This window comes from Colobus angolensis, unplaced genomic scaffold (assembly GCF_000951035.1).
Source record: "Colobus angolensis palliatus isolate OR3802 unplaced genomic scaffold, Cang.pa_1.0 Scaffold294, whole genome shotgun sequence".
Classification (NCBI taxonomy): domain Eukaryota; kingdom Metazoa; phylum Chordata; class Mammalia; order Primates; family Cercopithecidae; genus Colobus; species Colobus angolensis.
Genome location: NW_012116199.1, coordinates 2,211,226 through 2,235,744, shown reverse-complemented (window position 1 = coordinate 2,235,744; position 24,519 = coordinate 2,211,226). Strand labels below are relative to the sequence as shown.

The 24,519-nt window shown below is 40.5% G+C and overlaps 1 protein-coding gene across 2 annotated transcripts in view; it reads left to right on the top strand.

Annotated features, from left to right (window-relative positions):
• TJP1 (tight junction protein 1) overlaps nucleotides 1-24,519 on the top strand; it is a 274,337-nt gene that overhangs the window by 238,198 nt on the left and 11,620 nt on the right. The window contains exons 11-23 of one of the 2 annotated variants that reach the window (XM_011949255.1): nucleotides 349-499; nucleotides 3,750-3,858; nucleotides 4,834-5,053; nucleotides 5,329-5,513; nucleotides 5,616-5,711; nucleotides 8,750-8,832; nucleotides 9,722-9,932; nucleotides 10,230-10,330; nucleotides 15,988-16,338; nucleotides 16,681-16,920; nucleotides 17,566-18,438; nucleotides 18,581-18,678; nucleotides 19,866-20,093. In XM_011949255.1, the coding sequence (XP_011804645.1) occupies nucleotides 349-499; nucleotides 3,750-3,858; nucleotides 4,834-5,053; nucleotides 5,329-5,513; nucleotides 5,616-5,711; nucleotides 8,750-8,832; nucleotides 9,722-9,932; nucleotides 10,230-10,330; nucleotides 15,988-16,338; nucleotides 16,681-16,920; nucleotides 17,566-18,438; nucleotides 18,581-18,678; nucleotides 19,866-20,093 (2,946 nt within the window). The remainder of the gene's footprint in view (nucleotides 1-348; nucleotides 500-3,749; nucleotides 3,859-4,833; nucleotides 5,054-5,328; nucleotides 5,514-5,615; nucleotides 5,712-8,749; nucleotides 8,833-9,721; nucleotides 9,933-10,229; nucleotides 10,331-15,987; nucleotides 16,339-16,680; nucleotides 16,921-17,565; nucleotides 18,439-18,580; nucleotides 18,679-19,865; nucleotides 20,094-24,519) is intronic. The other variant, XM_011949256.1, reaches the window with a different exon arrangement.

Sequence of the window (24,519 nt, the reverse complement as noted above, 5' to 3'; positions counted from 1 at the left end):
TAGAAAAAATGGAAGATGTTTTTAGCCATTGGGAATGTACCGTGCATTCCCAAGACTGTTTGAGAGTTGAGAAAACATTGTTTTACAAAGTGATTTTATAAATTAGTTATGTAAAATAATACTTGCATATTAAATTTGAATATTCCAAAACTTTGTTAATCAGGAAATAGTGTTATTAAGTCTGGTTTGAATTCTAACACTAAATTTTATTTAGTAAATCAATGGTATGTGGGAAGTTTTAGAAATGATGTTTCTTTATTTAATTTTGAATGTAGTTTTCACTGTAGTGTTTGCTATAATGTTTTAAGCTCTTCTTAACTGTTTCAAATGAAATATCTGTTTTAACAGACCCAGCATGAAATTGGTAAAATTCAGAAAAGGAGATAGTGTGGGATTGCGACTGGCTGGTGGAAATGATGTTGGAATATTTGTAGCTGGCGTTCTAGAAGATAGCCCTGCAGCCAAGGAAGGCTTAGAGGAAGGTGATCAAATTCTCAGGGTACGTCAGTATTGCAACTTACATGGGTTAGAAAGTACTTGGATCACCAGAAAAAGGTATCAAACAACAAGCTTACTACTGTAATTAGATTGTAATCTGTATGCAGTCTCCATTGAGCCAATTAAACTTTCAAGTCAAAATCCATCAGGTCTACCTTATGCATAACTTCTCACTTCCCATTCTTGTATCTTGCTCTTGTTTACTGCTATATTATGTGTTAGTAAAGAATATGACATTTCATTTCTACCACTAGTGTTCACAGAAATAGAAGAAAATAAGTCTTATATCCCGATGATAATATCTACCAAGTAGTCTTTGGAAGTTCAACTAAACGTTCAGACTGGCAAGACTCTGCCATGGGCCACAACTGGCCGGCAAGCAACATCCGGTGTTCCACTCCCATATGAGTCATCTTGAAGCAGGCCACACAGCCTCTGGGACCTTCTTAACCCCAGATAATGGCTCAGGCACAGGGAGATGGAATTCACCTTAAAGGCGGATGTGTAAGCTGCCTGGCTTTGAAACTTCATGCTCCACAAGAGACAGGATCTGTTACATAAATCAGCAAAGCCCAGGTTAGATGCAGATTATCAAAAGAGTCTATAGAGTCCTCCCTTTCTTCCCCATAAACAGTGTCATCTAGTGACATAGTACCATCTTAATCTGTCTCCTGTTTCTTTTTAAAATATCCAAACCTCCGTTTGATTTGCTAGATTAAACTTGTCCCATTTTAATCAGTAGGTATCTGTCCGTTGTAAGCTCCTGCATTTATTCTGCCTCTCCACCACAAAGTCTTTACCGTGGCCTCTCTATTCTGGTCTCTCTCTGTGTTCAGCCTGCCTCTTGCCAGTGTCCTGGATTCAGCCTCCTCTCTGCTCCAGAATCTTGTAGCTTTGTTGACTTTCTTCTCTTTCTGTCTCCCGTGGTTCTTCATCTATCTTCCACTGTCTTATTTGTCCTGTTTTGCTGTTGAACTTGTTGAAGGATGTGGTTGAGGCCCTTGCCTGTTTTCTTGTCAGTCTTTGTGGTCATACAGTTTTACAGCCTGGCTTCCACCTTCGCCACTGCTGAAGCTCAGTTTTCAATAAGCCATGGCTGAGCTAATGTCATCCTCAAGCCTCATTTTATTTATTTATTTTTTAGCAGCGTTTTGACTGTCTTGATCTTTTTTGAAGTACTTTCTTCCTTAGATTCCATAATACTGCCATTCTGGTACTCTAATTGTTTTATTCTTTTCCTGCCTTCTTTACTGATACTTTTACAACTTGGGGAGTGTTGGTTATTCTCTGCTTCTCTTGCTATACTGCCTCTTTCTTGGGTTTGGTTGCTCAAGTGAGCAGCTCACAATCAAAATCTTTTCACTCTGAGCGATTTCCTGAGCCCTGTCCTTTGCTCATTAAATCCTCCTCTTTTTCAAACTTAGCATGTCAAAAAGTCAAGGCATCATCGTGACTTCAGACCTATTTCCATCTGATCTGATACGGTGATTCTTTCTGAAGATTTTTACATAGTTGTCAATCAAGTTATGTCAAAAACATTTAAATACGACATGTATAATAATGTTCACTATACCAAGGAAATTAAAGAGACGTATTTTCTTACCCACCTCTTAATCCTGTTTTGAAGTAATCAGGGCATACATTTTTTAAATGTGTCTTTTTTTTTTTTTCTTAAGACAGCGCCTCACTGTCACCCAGACTGAAATGCAGTGGTGTGATCACGGCTCACTGCAGCCTTAAACACCTGGGCTCAAACGAGCTTCCCCTCAGCCTCCTGAGTAGCTGGGACCACAGGCATTCACCACCACACCTGGCAAATTTTTGTATTTTTTGTAGAGACGGGGTTTCACTGCATGGCCTAGACTGGTCTCAAACTCCTGGGTTCAAGCGATCCACCTACTTTGGCCTCCCAGAGTGCTGGGATTGCAGACATGAGTCACTATGCCTGACTAAAAAATGTTTCTTAATAGTTCAGTTTTGTTTTGTATCATAAAAGTGGTGCATGTCAGATTTTTTTGTTTGTGGGCTTTTTGGCTTCTTTTTTTTTTTTTTTTTTTTTTTTTGTAGGCAGCCCTGCTAAACTATTAATTTAGGTTGGGCCTCAATTAATTTTTTTTTTTTTTTTTTTTAATCTGGAAAATTTCCAAAAGGTGGAAAGAAGAAAACCTGCCTGTAATCCTGCACACAGTCACTGGTGACATTTTGATAAGTTCATTTTGGCATTTAGAAGCTTCTAATAGAAGTAAATATTTACTTGGCAAACACTGAGCCTGCATTACACAGATGCTGTTACAGGGATGCCGTAGTGCAGACTGTCTTTCTAATCCCATTTTCTTTTGATTTTTTTTCTCAGCAACTTGTAAAAAGTTATCTTTTTTTCATCTAAATTGGTTAAATTTTACAACAGATTATCTTTAATGTCAGGACACACTGAATCTATTTAAATAAATTTATACCTTCAACTCACTTTACTTACTTTCTGTTTTTTTAAAATTAGAGGGTAGGCCGGGCGCGGTGGCTCAAGCCTGTAATCCCAGCACTTTGGGAGGCCGAGGCGGGCGGATCACAAGGTCAGGAGATCGAGACCACGGTGAAACCCCGTCTCTACTAAAAATACAAAAAATAAGCCGGGCGCGGTGGCGGGCGCCTGTAGTCCCAGCTACTCAGGAGGCTGAGCCAGGAGAATGGCGTGAACCCGGGAGGCGGAGCTTGCAGTGAGCCGAGATCATGCCACTGCACTCCAGCCTGGGCGACAGAGCAAGACTCCGTCTCAAAAAAAAAAAAAAAAAAAAAAATTAGAGGGTATTCCTTTCTCCAAAGTAAAATAAGTTTTTTCCTCTTAAAGACATGATATTTTCGGCCGGGCACGGTGACTCACGCCTATAATCCCTGCACTTTAGGAGGCCAAAGCGGGCAGATCTAAGGTCAGGAGTTCGAGACCAGCCTGCCCAACATGGTGAAACCCTGTCTCTACTAAAAATATAAAAAAATTAGCTGGCTGTGGTGGTGGGCACCTATAGTCCCAGCTACTCGGGAGGCTGAGGCGGGAGAATCGCTTGAACCTGGGAGGTGGAGGTTGTGGTGAGCCGAGACCGTGCCATTGCACTCCAGCCTGGGCGACAGAGCGAGACTCTGTCTCAAAAAAAAAAAAAGAGTGATATTTTCAAATTAGGTAGACTGAGAGCATCTGTGTATGTTATTTTCGTATTCTTAAACAGCCAAGAATGATTGATGAAATCCTATTTTAATAGGTAAACAACGTAGATTTCACAAACATCATAAGAGAGGAAGCCGTCCTCTTCCTGCTTGACCTCCCTAAAGGAGAAGAAGTCACCATATTGGCTCAGAAGAAGAAGGATGGTGAGATACCGTCAGAAAATGGAGGAGATAAACCTGTGGAGTTGGAGGACTCACAAAGGGATTTATTCCGTTTTTAAAAAATAAGTCACTCAAAGTTGAGTGATGAATGAATTTGTTAATCTCAGAGAAAGTTACGTATTCTGAGTCATTTAGGGGCACAGAATTTCAGATGATTCTCATTAGCAGAGCATGCTAAGAGGACTAACCTTTATAGTATTCTCATTTAAATAAAATGCCGTCCAGCCCTGTGCAAGTGATGGAAAGTGTTGATTGATTAGCCATCAGAACCACACAAAAGTATATATGAGCAGCTTTCAAATTTTGTGCTGATGTTTCTAAGCAGTACACTCAGTTGTTTATTAGCACTAATTCAAGAGAAAACCCCATTTTTTCTGTAATAAAGTAGGTACAGTTTTCACTTAGAGCCAGGGTTCTCAGCCTTGGCACTGTTGACATTTTGGACCAAATAATGTGGTTTTAGGGTCTGTCCTGTGTATTGTGGATATTTAGGAGCATTCCTAACCTCTGCTCAGTAGATAAGATGCCCCTAGCACACACCCCCTACCCTTTCAGTACACAGATGGGATAGTCAGAGCTACATATTGGCAAATGTCCAGTGTTGGATGGCGAGGGATAAAATTACCTTTATTTGAGAACTGCTGATTTAGATTTGGAAATGTCTATAATGTTTGCAGATAAGTTAGGAGATATAATAGAAAACAAGCATGTGGCTTTTGACAGGTTACTTAATGTATTTTCTGCATCAGTTTCCTAGTCTGCAAAATGGATATACTAAGAGTTTCAGTTCTGACAGTGATGAATACATGAAATAAAATACTTAATACAGTACCCGGCACATAGTAAGAATTTGTTGGATACTGTTATTGATATTATCATAGCATCTTTACATAATACACTCTTTCAGATTGTTATCCCACTAAATATTGATAATGTGTTTGTTTTTATTCCTTTTAGTTTATCGTCGCATTGTAGAATCAGATGTAGGAGATTCTTTCTATATTAGAACCCATTTTGAATATGAAAAGGAGTCTCCCTATGGACTTAGTTTTAACAAAGGAGAGGTGTTCCGTGTTGTGGATACCTTGTACAATGGAAAACTGGGCTCTTGGCTTGCTATTCGAATTGGCAAAAATCATAAGGAGGTAGAACGAGGCATCATCCCTAATAAGAACAGGTATGAATGCTTGGATACTTCTCATAGAGTGAATCAAGTAAATGATGATAGATAATTTCAATCCCACTGGGAAATTTTGGTAATGTAAAGAATTATTTTTCATTGTATTCATATCTATAACTGGCTTAGCTTTACAAACTCTTCTTTGTTATAACCATTAAGATTTAAACTGCGTGTGAACTTCTATCCAGTGTTGTACATTTCATTTCACTGTGGGTCTTTTTCCATTTTGCATTTTAAATGCTCTTACTTTAATTTTCTCCTTTCTTGTGTAGAGCTGAGCAGCTAGCCAGTGTACAGTATACACTTCCAAAAACAGCAGGGGGAGACCGTGCTGACTTCTGGAGATTCCGAGGTCTTCGCAGCTCCAAGAGAAATCTTCGAAAAAGCAGAGAGGATTTGTCTGCTCAGCCTGTTCAAACAAAGTTTCCAGCTTATGAAAGAGTGGTTCTTCGAGAAGGTAGTTTATTTTCTACAGACTGACCTAATACCCTTTAACGTCAATATGCTTAAGAAAGAAAAGGTATAAAATACGCTGTTTTTCGTGTGAATTTCTTTCCAGCTGGATTTCTGAGGCCTGTAACCATTTTTGGACCAATAGCTGATGTTGCCAGAGAAAAGCTGGCTAGAGAAGAACCAGATATTTATCAAATTGCAAGTAAGTAGCTTCAGGGCTAACTTAAATGAGGTTGGGAGTTACACCTCTAAAGTGAGTGAGTTCTGATTCACTCACTCAATAAAAATAAGACTTTTTGTCAGTGAAAAATTAGCAGTTTATCCCATTCTTTTAATTTGGTGAGAAAACCCCAGTGACCATGTCCTTGTTCCACCAATTCTTTTAATGAGAAAAAAATCACTGTTTAGGAAACTCTTGGCTTCATATGAAAATTGGATAACATACAATGTCGTTGAATCCTCACAGTCATGCTCTGAGGTAAGGAGTATAATATCCATGTTACAGTTGAGCAGCCTGAGACTTGGATGGTGATTGTGTGGGTCCTTACCAGTTTCTTCAGTCTAAACTTCCTAGTGGCCCTCAGTGAATGAGTGACAAGACTCGGCTTTGACCACAACCCTTTCTTGCTCCATTCCAGCTCTTAGAGTCATTAAACTGACAAATACACAAATAGTTGAAAAGGGTAATAAAACATTGCTAATGTTATCAGCTGTTGTTATTGCAGACATTTATAACAAGATAGTAAGTATAAGTATTGAGGTTGCAGTGCTTTGTTTGCCAAATACGTTTTGCTTACAGATCCTTGTTTTATTTACTTTATTTTTTTAGAGACAGAGTCTCACTCTTGCCCAGACTGGAGTGCAGTGGTTAGATCATTGCTCACTGTAGTCCCAAACTCATGGGTTCAGGCAATCCACCCACCTCAACCTTCCAGGCAGCTAGGACTACAGGCATGTGCCAACACGCCTGGCTAGTTTATTATTATTATTATTATTTTTTTTTTTTTGTAGAAACGAGGTCTTCCTATGTTGTCTAGGCTGAACGTGAGCTTTTAGGCTCAAGTGATCTCTGGCCTTGGCCTCCGCAAGTGCTGGGATTACAGGTGCGAGCCACTGCACCCGGTTTTGTTTTATTTTTAAACTATTTTTGTAATTATAAAAGTGCCATTCTCTGTTTCGAAAAGTTGGAAAATTAATTTTTACACATACCATCACCACCCTATATTTTATTCCATTGTATTTTCTTCCACTCTTTTAAGCATATTTTGACAAAGTTTTATTTATACTGTTTACAAAAGTTTATATCGTATTTTCCTTTTTCATAGGTAATGGCATATTTTCATTTCATTATTCTGCAATCCTGTTTTCCAGCGAGTTGTGCTGGGGATTTTGTTCCCACTGGTACTATATGACCCTCAGTAAGTTTGGGTTTTTTTTTTTTTTTTGAGATGGAGTCTTGCTCTGTCGCCTAGGCCGGAGTGCAGTGGCGCAATCTCAGCTCACTGCAAGCTCTACCTCCTGGGTTCACGCCATTCTCCTGCCTCTGCCTCCCGAGTAGCTGGGACTACAGGCGCCTGCCACCACGCCCAGCTAATTTTTTTTTTTTTTTTTTAAAGTAGAGACAGGGTTTCACCGTGTTAGCCAGGATGGTCTCAGTCTCCTGACCTCGTGATCTGCCCGCCTTGGCCTCCCAAAGTGCTGGGATTACAGGCGTGAGCCACTGCGCCCAGCTGACCCTCAGTAACATCTTTAAACTGCACAATGTTAATTTAAAGAATCAGAACATCATCTTTTCTTTAATACATTGCTTTTCATTTGATTGCCAATTAAATTGAATAAGGATGTTTATTTTCTGAATATCAGAATATTTGCAGACATGATTTGAGTAAAATCTGAGCAAGTTAGAAAATGTTTATTTCTGTCTTCTTAGTTTTTTCAGAAGAGGTTTTGTTTTGTTTTATTTTGTTTTGTTTGAGACAAGGTCTTACTCTGTTGCCCAGGTTGGAGTGCACTGATGTGATCTCAGCTCACTGCAACCTCCGCCTCCTGGGTTCAAGCAATTCTCCTGTCTCAGCCTCCCCTAGTGGCTGGGATTACAGGCACCTACCACTGCGCCTGGTTACGTTATCTGTAGATGACATTTCACCTGAAGAAGTTGGTGGTGACCCTTATCCATAACCAAATTTAGGATTTTTAGATTTGGGAAAAGCAAGTATGATGACTTACAAAGCTCTGCCTTTAAAGGGTAATACATTGGTTTAATCAGGTTTACTCCACAAAGAGGAATTCAGGTAGCTTAGTTGTATATCTTCTTTGAATCTAATGACAGTCTTTTGAATGGAGGAGTTAGTCGCATTTTTTTTCCAGCCAGAATTCCCAGTTGGTCTTTCTTCTTAATTCTCCAGTGTTCACTAGATTTGAAATTCTGCCCTGCTTGCCCGTGGTGCTTTGTCTTATGGTAGTCTCATTCTCTAAAACCATTTATCTTGACCGTCAGTGTGACTTGTCTTTCCAGATCTCTGCCTTTGTCTGATCTCTGAAACACCAAAGCTCTTCCTTTCCTTTCATCCTTGTGACCACAGTCACAAACGTTGCTGTGCTCTGAGATGGTGGTTGGAAACCAGTCCAAGCTGCATTTGGCACTTTGTACACCAGTGAAGACAGGTTGCCAGGATGAAGCCATAGGCTGTCTCACAGTTACAGATGAACAGCTCCCTGCCCCCAGGTTCCCCTTCTACTGATGTAACTAAGGTCTCTAACCCAGATCTCCCTAGGCAATCTGCTGTAGCACCATTACTGATGGTTGATGGACATGCCAAGGTATTGACCTCTTCAGCCAGTAGTGGCTGGTTAGAGCTTGGCAAAGGAGCAGCCTCCTCGGTTTATCTCAGTGTGCCATACAAATAATATTTTCTCTGGATGTCACAGTGTGAAAAGGGGTGGGAGGTAGTGCCGTGTTGAGCCATGTTAGAGCCCCAGGCAAAAGAAAACAATGTGCATTCCTATATATTTTTTCTTCTTTAATGGCTAATTTTTTTCCAGACTATTAAAGTAGTTGGAAAAATAGTGAAAAAAAAAAGAGAAGTGTGCATATTAAAACTTACTTTAAATACTGCATGCATAAGACAGTTTCCACAAAGTACTGTCCAGCCCGGCATATCAGTGGTGGCTAGCAGTTGAGAAACTCTGATCTAACCAATGAAAATTTGATGTCTTATTTTGTCCTGACATAATGAATAGAGAGTGAACCACGAGATGCTGGAACTGACCAACGTAGCTCTGGCATTATTCGCCTGCATACAATAAAGCAAATCATAGATCAAGTAAGTTATTAAAATTTGGCCTATTTCATTATGTTATTGTGGTTTTGAGTGGAATGGGATTTGGTTAATTTGAAAGTAGAAGGTATTTTTCTAAGACTATTACTGACATACTATAAGAAAATTAAGCCCTTACTGAAAAGCATTATAATAATTACTTTCAAGGGAATAGTTACTGTAGGCATCAGATGATGATTTTTCATTACCAGAAAACAAGTGTATGATGTTTAGATGTAATTAACAGACTGCTTATATATTACATCAGTACAATTCAAGTTGTAGTTTGATATTTACATTCATAAGGAATGTCAAGAACATTAAATTCTTAAACTTACTTTTTTTCTAACTGTACATGGATAATACTGTCAGATTGCGGTGTTAGGGCTAAGTCTTAAAAGTGAACTTCATAGAAAGGTTTTTAGAAATTTGGCTAGAAATGGAATTGAATTAAGTTAAAATTAGTTTTTTAATATGTGCTCCTGAGACATTAGAATACAATTAAAGATCCGTTACCACTGAAATTTTGTTTGTTTTTGTTTTTGAGGTAGGGTCTTGCTCTGTCACCCAGGCTGGACTGCAGTGGCGTGATCTCGGCTCACTGTAGCCTCCACCTCTCAGGTTCAAGCGATTCTTGTGCCTCAGCCTCCGAAGTAGCTGGGATTACAGGCGTGCACCACCATGCCTTGCTAGTTTTTGTATTTTTAGTAGAAACAGAGGTTCTCCATACTGGCCAGGCTGGTCTCGAACTCCTGGCCTCAAGTGATTCACCCACTCGACCTCCCAAAGTGCTAGGATTATAGGCATAGCATGAGCCACCACACCCAACTGAATGTGATGATTCTTAATTAATGATGTCTTGTGTCTTTGTATATATTTTGCTTTCTTTTTCTAGGACAAACATGCTTTATTAGATGTAACACCAAATGCAGTTGATCGTCTTAACTATGCCCAGTGGTATCCAATTGTTGTATTTCTTAATCCTGATTCTAAGCAAGGAGTAAAAACAATGAGAATGAGGTTATGTCCAGAATCTCGGAAAAGTGCCAGGAAGTTATATGAGCGATCTCATAAACTTCGTAAAAATAATCACCATCTTTTTACAAGTGAGTATATTAAAGGCCTTCTTTCAGCTTACAATGTCTGGGCAACATTAAGTAGGCCAAAATGTTACAGTGTTCAAATACTAAAACTTACACGATCTTTTCTTGGAAAGCTTCCTGTTGTGTTAACAGCTGCTGTTTGGTTAAAAGAAAATATACAGTAGCAAAATAGAAATTTCAGATGTTTGCATCCTCAGATACCATCTTTCAGTAGTGACGATTTAGCTGTAAGCAGGGTTGAATTCTTCTGACTTTTGGCAGTGCTCTAACCATAAAACTACATCGTTAATTTATTTTCAGCTACAATTAACTTAAATTCAATGAATGATGGTTGGTATGGTGCACTGAAAGAAGCAATTCAACAACAGCAAAACCAGCTGGTATGGGTTTCTGAGGGAAAGGTAAGACATTTCCTGTTACATTTTTGACTTGTTCAGTAAATGATGTAACTAATCAGAGATGCTTTTGAGATACCAGTGCTTTCTAATTAGATCAACATATTGGAGAAATTTAGGGAAAGTTAGCTTTTAGGTTTTTATAATTTGTGTGTAGGGGTTATGAAAGTTGTTTCTGATGGCAAGAGAATTCTTAAATTTTCTCACCTGTTGAATTACCACTGCAGTAGGATTGTCTCCTAAAGAATCTCAAATTATAATGAAGAGCAGGTTGAGTTCTGATGCCGCCTCTATCTGGCTATGAATGACGACTTTGAGCCTGGCTTCAGTTTCCTCCTCTGAAAATGAGGGGATTTGGAGGCCTAGATGAGCATCTCCCAAAGTGCTGTCCTCAGCATTCTCAATTCAGGACTTGCTCTGAGAGAGAAGGCACTATGAAGGCAAGCAGCAGGTGGGAAATAAACCCTAGAACCCTTCAGGAGTATCCTGGTACCCACTGGCATTTAAAGGCTCTGAGACATCTTAAAAGTTAAAAAGCCCACTACATGCATTTCCTCACATTTATTTTTCACTCAACACCTATTAATATTCTTACAACATACTGGGAGATATTGAACAAAGTATTAGCTCCTTCCTGGCTTTGAATTTTGTTTTCTATATGTCCAAATGGCCAGCTTTAAAATAACTACTTTCTATTGTCAGTCTTTCTGGTTTTATAGCAATCTTTGATGGGAAGTTCTGTTTATTTTGTCTGGAGAGTTAATCGTTTCCTCTGAGTACACCATTGAAGGAAGCTTTTTTTTTTTTTTAAATGTCTTTTACCTTTTTCAGATCAGTGCAATAAGTTTTGGTTATTAGGGAAGATTGAGAATATCTCTGGTTTTTATTTTGTTTTTTTGTACTTCTTGTTGGTTTGGTTTTTGTTGTGTTTTGCCCCCGCATGGTCCCTATTTTCCTCTGCCTGGCTGTGGCTACAGATGGCTCTGAGAGTGCATGCTGCATGCTTAGGACCCCCCATGTCCCCTACCCAGACATACACAGCCTCTGCAAGGAGAGCTATTAACACTGAGAGGCAGTGTCTATTGTTCTCACGTGTAGTAAGGTGTCAGAACTATGGTTTTTCTCTTTGTGAACCAGTCTGGGGGATGGACCATGTATATAAGAGCCTAAGACCACTCTGAATATCATCTGGAACTTGATAGGAAAATGAAGGTGGAAACAAACCACACCACTTTACAGGAACACGCTATTACTAATTTCTACTTTTGCAGCACTTGAGAGGATTGTAGTCTTCTTCATACTAACCTTCTATAGCAACACAATTCTGTTAACATCCTTTGTCAGGTCCAATGTGTTAATAGCTTGCACTAGTGAATTCTTAAAATGAAATTAGTCTATAAATGTTTTCCCAAAATGCACAAAGTATACATGTCTACTACCTGAGAGGCTTTTTTAAAATCTACAAATCTTAATTTTTTATAATTTCTTTTAGTGATATTCTTGTCTGCTTTCTTTGCTTGGTTTTAAAATAAAGGTCCAATTTTATAGCTTTTTATGTGAGGAAAAACAGGTTATTATCAGGCTAAACTGATGCATCTTGTAAGGCAGAAAACACTGTTACAACTTAAGGTTTATCTTCCTGTCCCCTTCCTTTCAAGTATATTTCATAGAATAGATTCTTAAACTAAAACCACTCCATTTCACATTGACTTTCCTGAACCAACTATTTTGACCTAATTGCTAGAAAGAGTTCCTTTTTACAAGATCTAACAGTCTTATATGTTCCCTGCTAAACCAGGAAAAGTCATCCTGAGGCTTTCTTAACATATTTCCTAGTTCAAAACAACTCATCGTTCTTGCTCACATACGCATTTCAAACCAGCTGCAAAAACTAAGTGGATTGATTAGTTCTAAGTTATTTTTGCCTGGACTTTCAATGTTTCCTTGAGTGGCTACTGGATTATAGTATTCAGAACCCTGGCAAGTTAAAGATTAGAGTAGATAGCAAGAAGACTTTTCTTCTGCAACAGCTATTACCGAGTTTGGAAGCCATTGAGACTTGATCAGAGAGATTGTGCTCTACCAGGATAGATCCCTGGATTCCCACTCTCCCCAGCCCAGCCTGGCAGGTACTCTCTCGAAAACCAGAGCATGGGGAGACCTGACACACCCTAGTCTTTCTTATCAGGAAGGTCGTGCTCAAGGTCAGAGTCTTAACAAGCCAAGTTTGGGGACTGCATGGAAAGCTCCCTTCAGGCAGTTTGACTCCCAAGACCGTGCTTCTGGCACAGCAGACCTGCAGAGCCACACCAAACCTGCTAGTTAATAGCAATGCATCTTCCTGGAGGACAAGAGTTTTATGTTTGTCCTTCAGTCCATGCTGAAGTGGAAGAAATACTTTCTGATTTCTGGATTCCAGATCCTTCAGCTGTCATGACTGAGCACAGTGTGTAGGCAGGGTCTTCAGGGAGTGTTCTTTTTAATCCAGGTACTGGTGTCACATTAGTGTCCAGTGATAACCTGTTGATTGCAACTCTATAGCTTCCTTTCCCTCAAATACTTCTCACTTTCTTTCTGATCTACTCAGAAGACAATCAGCATAAACTATTAGAAACTGAGTTCTTAATTACTTGCAAAAGAAAAGCATTACTGTATTTTTCCCTCTCCATCCGTTGGATACTGCTTCTATGAAAAATAATAAAGAATTTCTTCTTAATGTGGCAACCACCACGTAGGTGATGATTTTCCATTGTGTTTCATAACAGCTTTAAGGGCCAAATGTTTAACAGGTTGTTTTAGTCTACTCTTGAACTGCTGTAAAGAACTACCTGAGACTGGGTAATTTATAAAGAAAAGAGATTTAATTGGCTCACACTTCTGTGGGCTGTACAGGCTTCTGCTTCTGGGGAGGCCTCAGGAAACTTATGGCAGACAGTGAAGGGGAAATAAGCATGTCTTAATTACATGGTTGGAGCAGAAGGAAGAGAGAGAAGGGGGGAGTGCTGCACACTTTTAAACAGACCGATCTTGGGAGAACTCTTATCACAAGATAGCACTAGGGGGATGGTGCTAAACCATTAGAAACTGCCCTCATGATCCAATCATCCCCTACCAGGCCCCACTCCAACACTGGGAATTATAATTCAACATGAGATTGGGGTGGGGATACAAATCCAAACCATATCATTCTGTCGCTGGTCCCTCCCAAATTTCACGTCCTCCTCACTTTGCAAAATAGAATGGTGCCTTCCCAACAGTGTCCCAAAGTCTTAATTCATTTCAGCATTAACTCAAAAGTTGAAAGTCTCATCTGAGACAAGGCTACTCCCTTCTACCTAGGAGCCTGTAAAATCAAAAACAAGTTAGTTACTTCCAAGAGACAAAGGGGATATAAGCATTGGGTAAATACTTCCTTTGAAAAGGGAGAAATCTGCCAAAATGAAGGGCCTCCGGTCCCCATGCAATTCCAAAAGTAACTAGATTAGTCATCAAATCTTAAAGCTCCAAAATAATCTCCTTTGACTCCTCAGTTCACACCCAGGCTACACTGATGCAAGGGGTGGGCTTCCAAGGCCTTTGAAGCCATGCAGGGCACAGCCCCCACAGCTGCTTTCATGGACTGGCATTGAGTGCCTATGGCTTTTCCAGGTGCATGGTGCATGCTGTTGGCAGACCTACCTTTCTAGGATCTGGAGGACAGTGGCCCTCTTCTCACAGCTCCACTAGGCAGTGCCCCAGTGGGGACTCTGTGTGGGGGCTCCAACCCCACATTTTCCTTCCACATTGCCCTAGAGGTTCTCCATGAGGGCTCTGCTCCTGCAGCAGACTTCTGCCTGGACATCCAGGCATTTCCATACATCTCTGAAATCTAGGCAGAGGCTCCCAAGCCTCTGCTGTCTGCCTCTGTACACCCACAGACTTAGCACCATGTCGAAGCTGCCAAGGCTTAGGGCTTGCACCCTCTGAAGCAACAGCCTTAGCTGTAACTTGGCCCCTTTTGACCATGTCTGGAGCTAGAGCAGCCATAATGCAGAGCACCATGTGTCGAGGCTGCACAGAGCAGCAGGGCCGGGCCTGGCTCACAAAACCATTTTTCCCTTCTAGGCCTCCAGGCTTGAGATGGAGGGGGCTTGAGATGGCAGGGGCTGCCACAAAGGTCTCCGAAATGCCTTGGAGACATTTTCCCCCATTGTCTTGGCTGTTAACATTCTGCCCCTCCTTACTTAGCAGATTTCTGCAGCCAGCTTGAATTCCTCCCCAGAAAATTGGTTTTTATTTTTTACCACATGGCCAGGCTACGAATTTTCCAAACTTTTATGCTCTGCTTCCCTTTTAAATATGAGTTCCAGTTTCAGATAATCTCTTTGTGCACACATATGAACACATGCTGTTAGAAGCAGCCAGGTCGCTTCTTGAATGCTTTGCTGTTTAGAAATTTCTTCCACCAGATACCCTAAATCATCTATCTCAAGTTCAAAGTTCCACAGATCACTAGAGCAGGGGCACAGTGCCGCCAGTCTCTTTGCTAAAGCATAGCAAGAATTAATGACCTTTACTCCGGTTCCCGGTAAGTTCTTCTCTGTCTGAGACTTCCACAGCCTGAACTTTATTGTCCATATCACTATCAGCATTGTGGTCAAAACATTTCTACAAGTCTCTAGGAAATTCCAAACTTTCCCTCATTTTTCTGTCTCTTTTGAGCCCTCCAAACTGTCTCAACCTCTGCCCATTACCCAGTTCCAAAGCTGCTTCCACATTTTCAGATATCTTTTTGGCAATGTCCTACTTCTCTGGTACCAATTTACTGTATTAGTCCATTCTCACACTGCGATAAAGAACCATCTCAGACTGGGTCGTTTATAAAGAAAAGGTTTAATTGGCTCACAGTTCTGCAGGCTGTACAGGCTCCTACTTCTGGGGAGGCCTCAGGCAACTTGCAGTCATGGTGGAAGGGGAAGGAAGCATGTCTTACATGACTGGAACAGGAGGAAGGGAGTGGGGGAGGTGCTGCCCACTTAAAAAAACATCTTGGGAGAATTCTACCACAAGACAGTGTGAGGGAGATGATGCTAAACCATTAGAAACCACCCCCATGATCCAGTCACCTCCCACCAGGCCCTTCCCCCAACACTGGGGATTACAATTCAACATGAGATTTGGGTGGGAACACGAATCCATACCATATCAGTTGTTTCCTAAACATAAATATATTAGCTCTTGTTCAACTTTTGAACTGTTGGGTTTATTTCATAGGTATTCTCCTATGTGCTGTTCTGTCAGCGTGTCCTTGTTTCTGTGAGCTTAGTTTGGTAATTCTCCCTCTTCCCCTTGCTTAAAAGGGCTGAAGAGCTAGTGAGTAGGTTCTATAAATCTGAGCAGTGTCAGGGTTTCTTCGTCGTCTTCCGGGGCTGGGCCCTGGAGTCTGACTGTCCTGGCTTACCAGCCACTGTTTCCTTCATCCATGCCCTTCAGATCTCAAGGGGTGCTCTGTGTGTCTGTGTGTGTGCTTGTGCAATCTTCTTGACTTTTCCTTACCAGAAGTTTCAAGAAGTAGATGTGACTTCTCCAGAGAAAGATATCCTTTTCAATCTCCCTTATACGATAAAGGCCATCTCTTAAAGAACTACTGAATAAAATTTGTAATTTACTTTTATTTGACCCAGGCGGATGGTGCTACAAGTGATGACCTTGATTTGCATGATGATCGTCTGTCCTACCTGTCAGCTCCAGGTAGTGAATACTCAATGTATAGCACGGACAGTAGACACACTTCTGACTATGAAGACACAGACACAGAAGGCGGGGCCTACACTGATCAAGAACTAGATGAAACTCTTAATGATGAGGTTGGGACTCCACCGGAGTCTGCCATTACACGGTCCTCTGAGCCTGTAAGAGAGGACTCCTCTGGAATGCATCATGAAAACCAAACATATCCTCCTTACTCACCACAAGCGCAGCCACAACCAATTCATAGAATAGACTCCCCTGGATTTAAGCCAGCCTCTCAACAGGTAAGCAGCAAACATTCAACGTTTTGTAGATAGAGGTGCATTATTAAATTTTAGAATGTGGTGATGGAATTAAAAATATATATGTTGTCCTTTCTCCAGATTAAGAATTAATCTTCAATTTCAATTTGAGAGTACCAAGGACTTAATTCTAAATTTTGTGTGTTTGTCTTAACACAGCAATGTACTGGATTTTTTTTTTTTTCCCGAAAAGTTTAGGGCATGAGGTCGTAGTTTTGTTACTCAGCACACTTAAAATGTATGTCTACCAATCACTATAAATTGAAGTGGGAAGTTAGCAGTAAACAGAAACACTATATTTAAAATATTTTAAACACTTCACAGAAAGCAGAAGCTTCATCTCCAGTCCCTTACCTTTCGCCTGAAACAAACCCAGCATCATCAACCTCTGCTGTTAATCATAATGTAAATTTAACTAATGTCAGACTGGAGGAGCCCACCCCAGCTCCTTCCACCACTTACTCACCACAAGCTGATTCTTTAAGAACACCAAGTACTGAGGCAGCTCACATAATGCTAAGAGATCAAGAACCATCATTGTCGTCGCATGTAGATCCAACAAAGGTACCTGTGCTGCGGTGTTGCACTAATTTGTTGCTCTCCATCAATCTGGCACATGATCATTTTTGCTTTGCCCTTTAAGTGTTCCTTTTGCTTTTTTACTGCGGGCTTGTACACTGTAATGCTTTCAAATCAATACAAATCATTTCAGTTTTGTAGTTTGCATGGCTTCCATTGGTATACTGATTATTTGAAAACAGGCCTTTTAATTGAGATTTGTGCTTATTGTTTATTAGTTTTATTTTTGGCTTTCAGTATCTTCCAGAATTCCTTAATATGTAATCGAAACCCATCGTAAACATATTTATGTTAACACAGATTATGATGCCCATAAATTTTCTTTAGGATTTTTCAGTGTCAAAATGAAGTGTAATCAATAGTTTAGTGCGTTAATTTTCTACTAAATTTAATATTTATCTTAACTCACTGTTTAGCACATGCTGAAATATAAAAGCCCCTACCTGCATTATAAATTTTGAGCTTTCACTTAAACCAGCATTTTCCACTAATCTTGTCTATCCTGATAATAAATGGTAAAACGTACCATTTTCACATATTAAATCATAGTTTAATATTGAATCATAGTCTAATAAAATAGACTAGAATTAAAAACAAGACTTTGTCCTTAAATGTGAATTTTTTATACAGGTATACAGAAAGGATCCATATCCCGAGGAAATGATGAGACAAAACCATGTTTTGAAACAGCCAGCCATTGGTCATCCAGGGCACAGGCCAGACAAAGAGCCTAATCTGACCTACGAACCCCAACTCCCATACGTAGAGAAACAAGCCAGCAGAGACCTTGAGCAGCCCACATACAGATACGAGTCCTCAAGCTATGCGGACCAGTTTTCGCGAACCTATGAACACCGTCTGCGATACGAAGATCGCGTCCCCATGTATGAAGAACAGTGGTCATATTATGATGACAAACAGCCCTACCCGTCTCGGCCACCTTTTGATAATCCGCACTCTCGAGACCCTGACTCCAGACAGCATGCGGAAGAGTCCTCAGAACGTGGGTACTTTCCACGTTTTGAAGAGCCAGCCCCTCTGTCCTGTGACAGCAGACCACGTTACGAACAGGCACCTAGAGCGCCTGCCCTGCGGCACGAAGAGCAGCCAGCTCCTGGGTATGACACGCATGGTAGACACAGGCCGGAAACCCAGCCCTACCCTTCAGCAGGGCCCAAGCCCGCAGAGCCCAAGCAGTATTTTGAGCAATATTCACGCAGTTACGAGCAAGTCCCACCCCAAGGATTTACCTCTAGAGCAGGTCATTTTGAGCCTCTCCATGGTGCTGCAGCTGTCCCTCCGCTGATACCTTCATCTCAGCATAAGCCAGAAGCTCTGTCTTCAAATACCAAACCGCTGCCTCCACCCCCAACTCAAACTGAAGAAGAGGAAGATCCAGCGATGAAGCCACAGTCTGTCCTCACCAGAGTTAAGATGTTTGAAAACAAAAGATCTGCATCCTTAGAGACCAAGAAGGATGTCAATGACACTGCCACTTTTAAGGTAAAATGTCTTTACTGCCTTGGATGCGCATAGGCACACAGTTTAAAAGGCTTCTTAGCTCTCGCCTCCCCCATTACATGACATCTGTTCTGTAATTATCTGTTCCTTAGGCATATTTGTCTTTTTTTTTTTTCCTAAACAGCCTCCAGAAGTAGCATCTAAACCTTCAGGTGCTCCCATCATTGGTCCCAAACCCACTTCTCAGAATCAATTCAGTGAACATGACAAAACTCTGTACAGGTGAGTGCACTTTGCGCCCTTTGTGGCATAGAACTGACCAGGAATTTATCCCTCTTAGTCAATGAGAAAACCTTTCACTGTGTTAGTAGAGGAGAGGTGTGAATAGGAGGAGTTTGTCCTTAAATACAAACTATCAGCTCTCCTAAACAGTGATTCTAAGAAAAAAAAAAAAAAAGTAGAACTTTATTATGCCTTTTCTGACAAATCTTTATACCTTTAGCAAACTTTCGGAAGGATAGTCTCCAAGCAGATGATTAAATAAACATTTTTAAGCTCTGACATTTGTATTACGTTTTTTAGTTTTAAAAGTGCTTTTCAACATGTGAACTCTTAGTTTCCAGTGGTGAGGAAACAGACTCAGACTGGTTAAGATAACTAAATCATTCAGTGAGTGTGCATCGGGTGCTTGCCCTTGTGCTAAGCACATCAGCATAATGAGGTGACAGTGTTGTTCTGCATTGTAGAGAGAGATACTGAGGCTGAGAGGGGTCAAGTAGCTTACAAGACTTCTTAGAGCTGGAAGAGAAACCTGGCCCGCTGCTCCTCAGCCTGAGCTTTTTCCCATGGCCTCATTGCACTGCCAATAAGTGACAGATTAGATTTGAATACAGTTCTTCTGATTTTTTTTTTTTGCCTGAATATATGGTTGCACTTATGATAAAGAAGAGAACTGTCTAATATGCGTTTACTTAGTGACTTGCCTTCTTCCTCATCTGCTTTCTATGCCTTCTAGAACTTTAGACCATATAGAGTTATTCGTTCGTATGAGAATCATTGAGATCCTAGACTGGGTTCTTAAAAATCCCTGTGAAAGTTCTTAAAGTCTGTCATTTACTGTTCTTGACCTTCGTATATGTACTTCTCAAGATGCTCACTGTCCTGGTTGCATTCCCCTTTGTCTTTCTGATTAACTACTTCTAAACTGCTGTCCCCTAATCATATAATCGTTTAGCTTATTAAATTGTGTTAAAGGACTCATGAGCCAGAAGGAGGCTGCCTTTTGAGTATACTCTGTGAGGACATGGGATTTGAAATATCCATTCTAACTGTTGGACTGCTCAGATCCTCAGTAATCACAGCAGTTAGTAATTATTGACCTTTTGGTCAAGGTAAGATTTACGTATTCTACTTCCTTCATAACATTAATATCTAAAAAGGTGTTCCATTTGTCATTCATTATCTGTTAGGATCCCAGAACCTCAAAAGCCTCAACTGAAGCCACCTGAAGATATCGTTCGGTCAAATCATTATGACCCTGAAGAAGATGAAGAATATTATCGAAAACAGCTCTCATACTTTGACCGAAGAAGTTTTGAGAATAAGCCTGCTGCACACATTGCTGCCAGCCATCTCTCCGAGCCTGCAAAGCCAGCTCATTCTCAGAATCAATCAAATTTTTCTAGTTATTCTTCAAAGTAAGCTATTTCACCTGGCTTTTAAAAAATAGGATGCAGCATATTAATCTCGTGCAGTTCAATATATTTTGAAGAAAAATAGTTTAAATGTAATATATGATTTCTGTAGGCTCTAGTGGTTCAGCATTGTACATGCTTTTTTAGTTGTGGAATGTATGTTTTGCTTTTAAAGTCTGCTGTTAGATGCACACAGTTTTTGCATTCACAAAGATGCCTAACATCCCAGGGTTTTGACGGAAGACGGTGTCAACTACAAGGACCCTCATTGTTAGGTAATCATCAGTCTTCACTTCTGTACACACACATAATGACCTCATGCTGGTTCTTTTTCTTTTCTGTTTTTATTTTTTAAATGTAAAAACAGATGTGAGGAGAATCCTGTTTGTACTGAAGAGGTTTTTTGTTTTTATAAGATTTCTGATCCAGTTTTACAGGTGAGGGAAAATGACAGGGCAGAGCTGGGACTGAACCCAAGTTTCTTGACTCCCAGTCATCTTTTCCCTGGGCTTGCTGCTCCCCTCTGTTTGCTCATCCCCGGGTTTCATGTTAGTTTGTTCTCCTTTCTTGTGCCTGCGTGGGTTTGTGTCTCCTGCTGGTGCTGTGTGTCTGGTTGAACCCTGACTGATAAGAGAATTTGGTACTGATAGTTGGGTCTAAGCCCACACAGGCTTCATACCTCAGCAGAACAAAACCTGCAAGAGCAAAAACAGATGTGGATTTGTCAAAAGAAATCCATGTACACAGTTACAGGGGCTGGCTAAGCAAGTCGTGTTTCAGAGGGCAGTTGGTCAGGAAGGGAAGATTTTGAGCTACTGCAGTGTGTGAGATCACGGAAGGCCTAAATTCTCATTCAGAGGGCTCTACTGATTAGGCCAGGCCCTCCCAAGACCATCTCCCCTCAACTGACTGGGGGCATAAAACCTGGAAAATCCGTTCATAGCAGTACCCAGGCAGATTGACGTATTAGAATTCATCACACATAGTATTGTGTCTAGATTAAAAGCACCTAGATTTTTCCTTAATTAGTTGTGTGGACTTGGGATTATCTTGGGAAATTATTTGTCATTTACTATTGTGTGAAAATTGTTTTAGAATGTACTTTAAAACCACTAACATTAAAACCTAATTTTAATTACCACTGCTTTTTCTAAGACATCATTCGAAGTGAAGACTTAAAACATTTTTTTCACTCTCCTATGTTTAAGGCTTTATGTTTACAGAAGAAAGCAGTTTATGAGAATACAAATGCAAACTGAGAGTGCTGCAGTGGGGGTTATATTAAATGCAAATCGTGTCTTGCACTAGTGTTGTGAACCACCCGTTAGCACAACACTAGAAAGGGGTTGTGGCATCTAGATGATATCTAGACTGAAGTGAGCTAGGCACAATGTAAACCCACACAGGCGCACAGCTGGGTTCATACCTCAACAGAAAAAAACCCACAAGAACAAAAACTGATGTGGATTTGTCATTAGGAATTCGTTTACGTTTACAGTGTTACGGGAGTTCATTTACAGTTATCACAGTAGCATCTAAATGGTGTCTAGCCTAAAGTGAGCTAGGCACTGAGCCTTAGGAGCTCACCTTTGGGTGTACCCTTTAGTTATTATTTTTACTAAACACCATTAAACACATTCATTCCTGTCAGAAGAAGGTTCATGGGTGTAGTTTAAAGATATCTCTTATTTATCGTTTTACATACTTGGTAAATAGAATACAACCTTAAAAGATTATATGGCCAGGCCCAGTGGCTCACGCCTGTAATGCCAGCACTTTGGGAGGCCGAGGTGGGCGGATCATGAGGTCAGGAGATTGAGACCATCCTGGCTAATATGGTGAAACCCCATCTCTACTAAAAATACAAAAAATTAGCTGGGCGTGGTGGCGGGCGCCCGTAGGTAGTCCCAGCTACTCGGGAGGCTGAAGCAGGAGAATGACATGAACCCGGGAGGCAGAGCTTGCAGTGAGCTGAGATCCTGCCACTGCACTCTAGCCTTTTTTTTGAGACTCTGTCTCAAAAAAAAAAAAAGGATTATATTTAGATCTAAAAAGTAAACTGTTTTGCCAGGGAATCGACTGAAATGCATGTTTGCTTTGTTTTTCTAGAGAGAAGACTTAGCTTATTTGTGATGTATAACTTCAGGGTGTAGAACATTGCCTTGCATACAGTGGGGGCTTAATAATTGTTGAGTGAATGAAGCTCAAAACGGCGTGGTGTACTAGGTGCATCCACCACCCTCCTTTTCATTAACACAGCTCTGGAAGGAACCTGTATTACCTGGTCATTGTTTTCACAGGGATATGTTGTGAAATAGATGACATCTGTCTTTGTGAATTTACTCAGAACTCAGTTTGATTTTACTCCCTGCTGCTGTGAGTGAGAAAAGTGTAATTTGGGATGGATACCAGTATACTTTTTTTTCCTTTGTAGTGTGAAATTGAAACTCTTTATAATTGTGCTACATTTTCCTATATAGGTATTTAATGGTTAGAGAATTGGAAAGGAGAATAAGGGTCATGGAAGATAACTAAGAGGGAAGTTGTTTCTGTAACTTCCCCTTGTAATGGTTTTTCATCCTCTTATCCAATGAGTACAACTTCATCAACTGGAAAGTAGCTTAAAATGTAGAACTCTGTCCTGCATTTCAAAACCATTTACTGTTTGTCACTAAATAGACTGCCTTCAGGCATTTCTTTCTTTCGGTAAAATACAGGAATGGCAAAATTTTCTTCCTCCAGATGATGTGTGCTTATGCTTCACTTAAAAACACACCTCAGAAATGGTGAGAATTAGAGACAGAAAATAATCTTTGTTAGCACAGGACAGATGCCCCAGGAAGCAAGCAGATGACCCAGTCTTACAGTTGCATAGAGCTGGATTACAACTGGAAAGGTTAGGAGACAGTAGCTTAGACATTTCACCTCCAAAGTCAATGGGAAGTTTCCAGGATTCTAAGACAGTGCAAGAAGAGCAGCGTCCCTCCAGGGCTGTGCACGTGTCTCCGCCCAGAGATGGAGTCAACTTCTTCAGAACAACCAGGGATGTTTTGTTATCAAATCTACCTTTCAGGACTCAACTCACTCAGAGACTTCCAGGTCTCAAATGATAGTGGTTTTTAGCTTTTAAAGAACTAAATGTAAGAGACTGATGTTCAGTTGTTTTTGTGTTTGTGAGACATCATTAGATGAGAGAGAGTCTGAGCATCAAGCATGCAGCTTCACCAGTAAGACTCCACCACCACAGGGCCCAGCTTACGATCGCCGATGCAGGAGGTCTTGCTAGGAAGGAACATGTGAAGTCTGGCCAGGTTTCAAGCCAGGCATGTTTATATCTGTCCATTTACCATTCCCCTCCCAGGGGCTCAGTGTAGCTCTTCTGTTGTGTTACTTTTTCCTGTGTCTTCACTTGCAGTGTTTCTTTTGGCCAGCCTTTTTTTTTTTTTTTTCTTTAATAGGACATTTCACTCCCACTTATTCAGAACCTGCTGATTATCCTTGATCGCCACTCTTTGATTTGATAAATTTCTTTGCTCACTATTAGCAGCTGCAACAGAGGTGCAGAAGGAGCAAAGCTCAAACACATTGCTCTTCACTGCAGTACCAGTTAAAGTACCTGGAGGGTGGGCCAGCAGACGGCATAACTAAGTGACTGTGTTTTATCTATCTTTAATTTCCTCGGCCAAATGAGAGTTAGTGATATGTTCCTTTATAGACCAAATTATGGTGAAATGATGGATGTTGGTTATTTTTAAATGACATTTGAGTTCCATTTGCTGCAAATGTACTTAGTTAGATTGACCGTTTTCTTTCATGTTTCTGTTGCGCTTGCTTTGCCATCACCTAGATTTCTTGGCTCTTACACTAGCTATGGCTACTTGAAAAGGAACGTCAAGTGGTAAGACTGGCAATTAATGTGAGGCTGTTCCGTAAGGTGTCCCTCACTGTGTCACTGGCATTATGTGCACTTTCAGATTTTAATGTCATCGTCAAGGGCTTAGTCTAAATTCATGAAAGCAAGATAAAGAAGCCAATCATGAGACTTCTTCAATGAAAATGTATGAAAATGACCGGGATATTCCAAATGCGTATGTTATTGTGGGTGCACATAAAGCTAGTGCGGCTTTGGCATTCAGCAGTAAGGTTTAGATGGCAATGTTGCAATTATGGGTCTTCTAAAAAGATTTGTGTGAATTTTGTGTTACATATTAACAATTGGCAATCTGAAAAAATAAGCATACATGGCACAATTTGACTTACATGAACCTTGTAAGATAAAGCAGTATCTGCGGCTCTAGCAGTCATTTAACCAAAAAATGGACCTGGTAACTCAAGGGGAAATTTTAAAGTAAAAGCTCCAGTTTTTTTGGTTTTACGGAAACACAGATATGCCCATTGTGTGCGGCTGCTTTGAGGCTATTAACCGCGT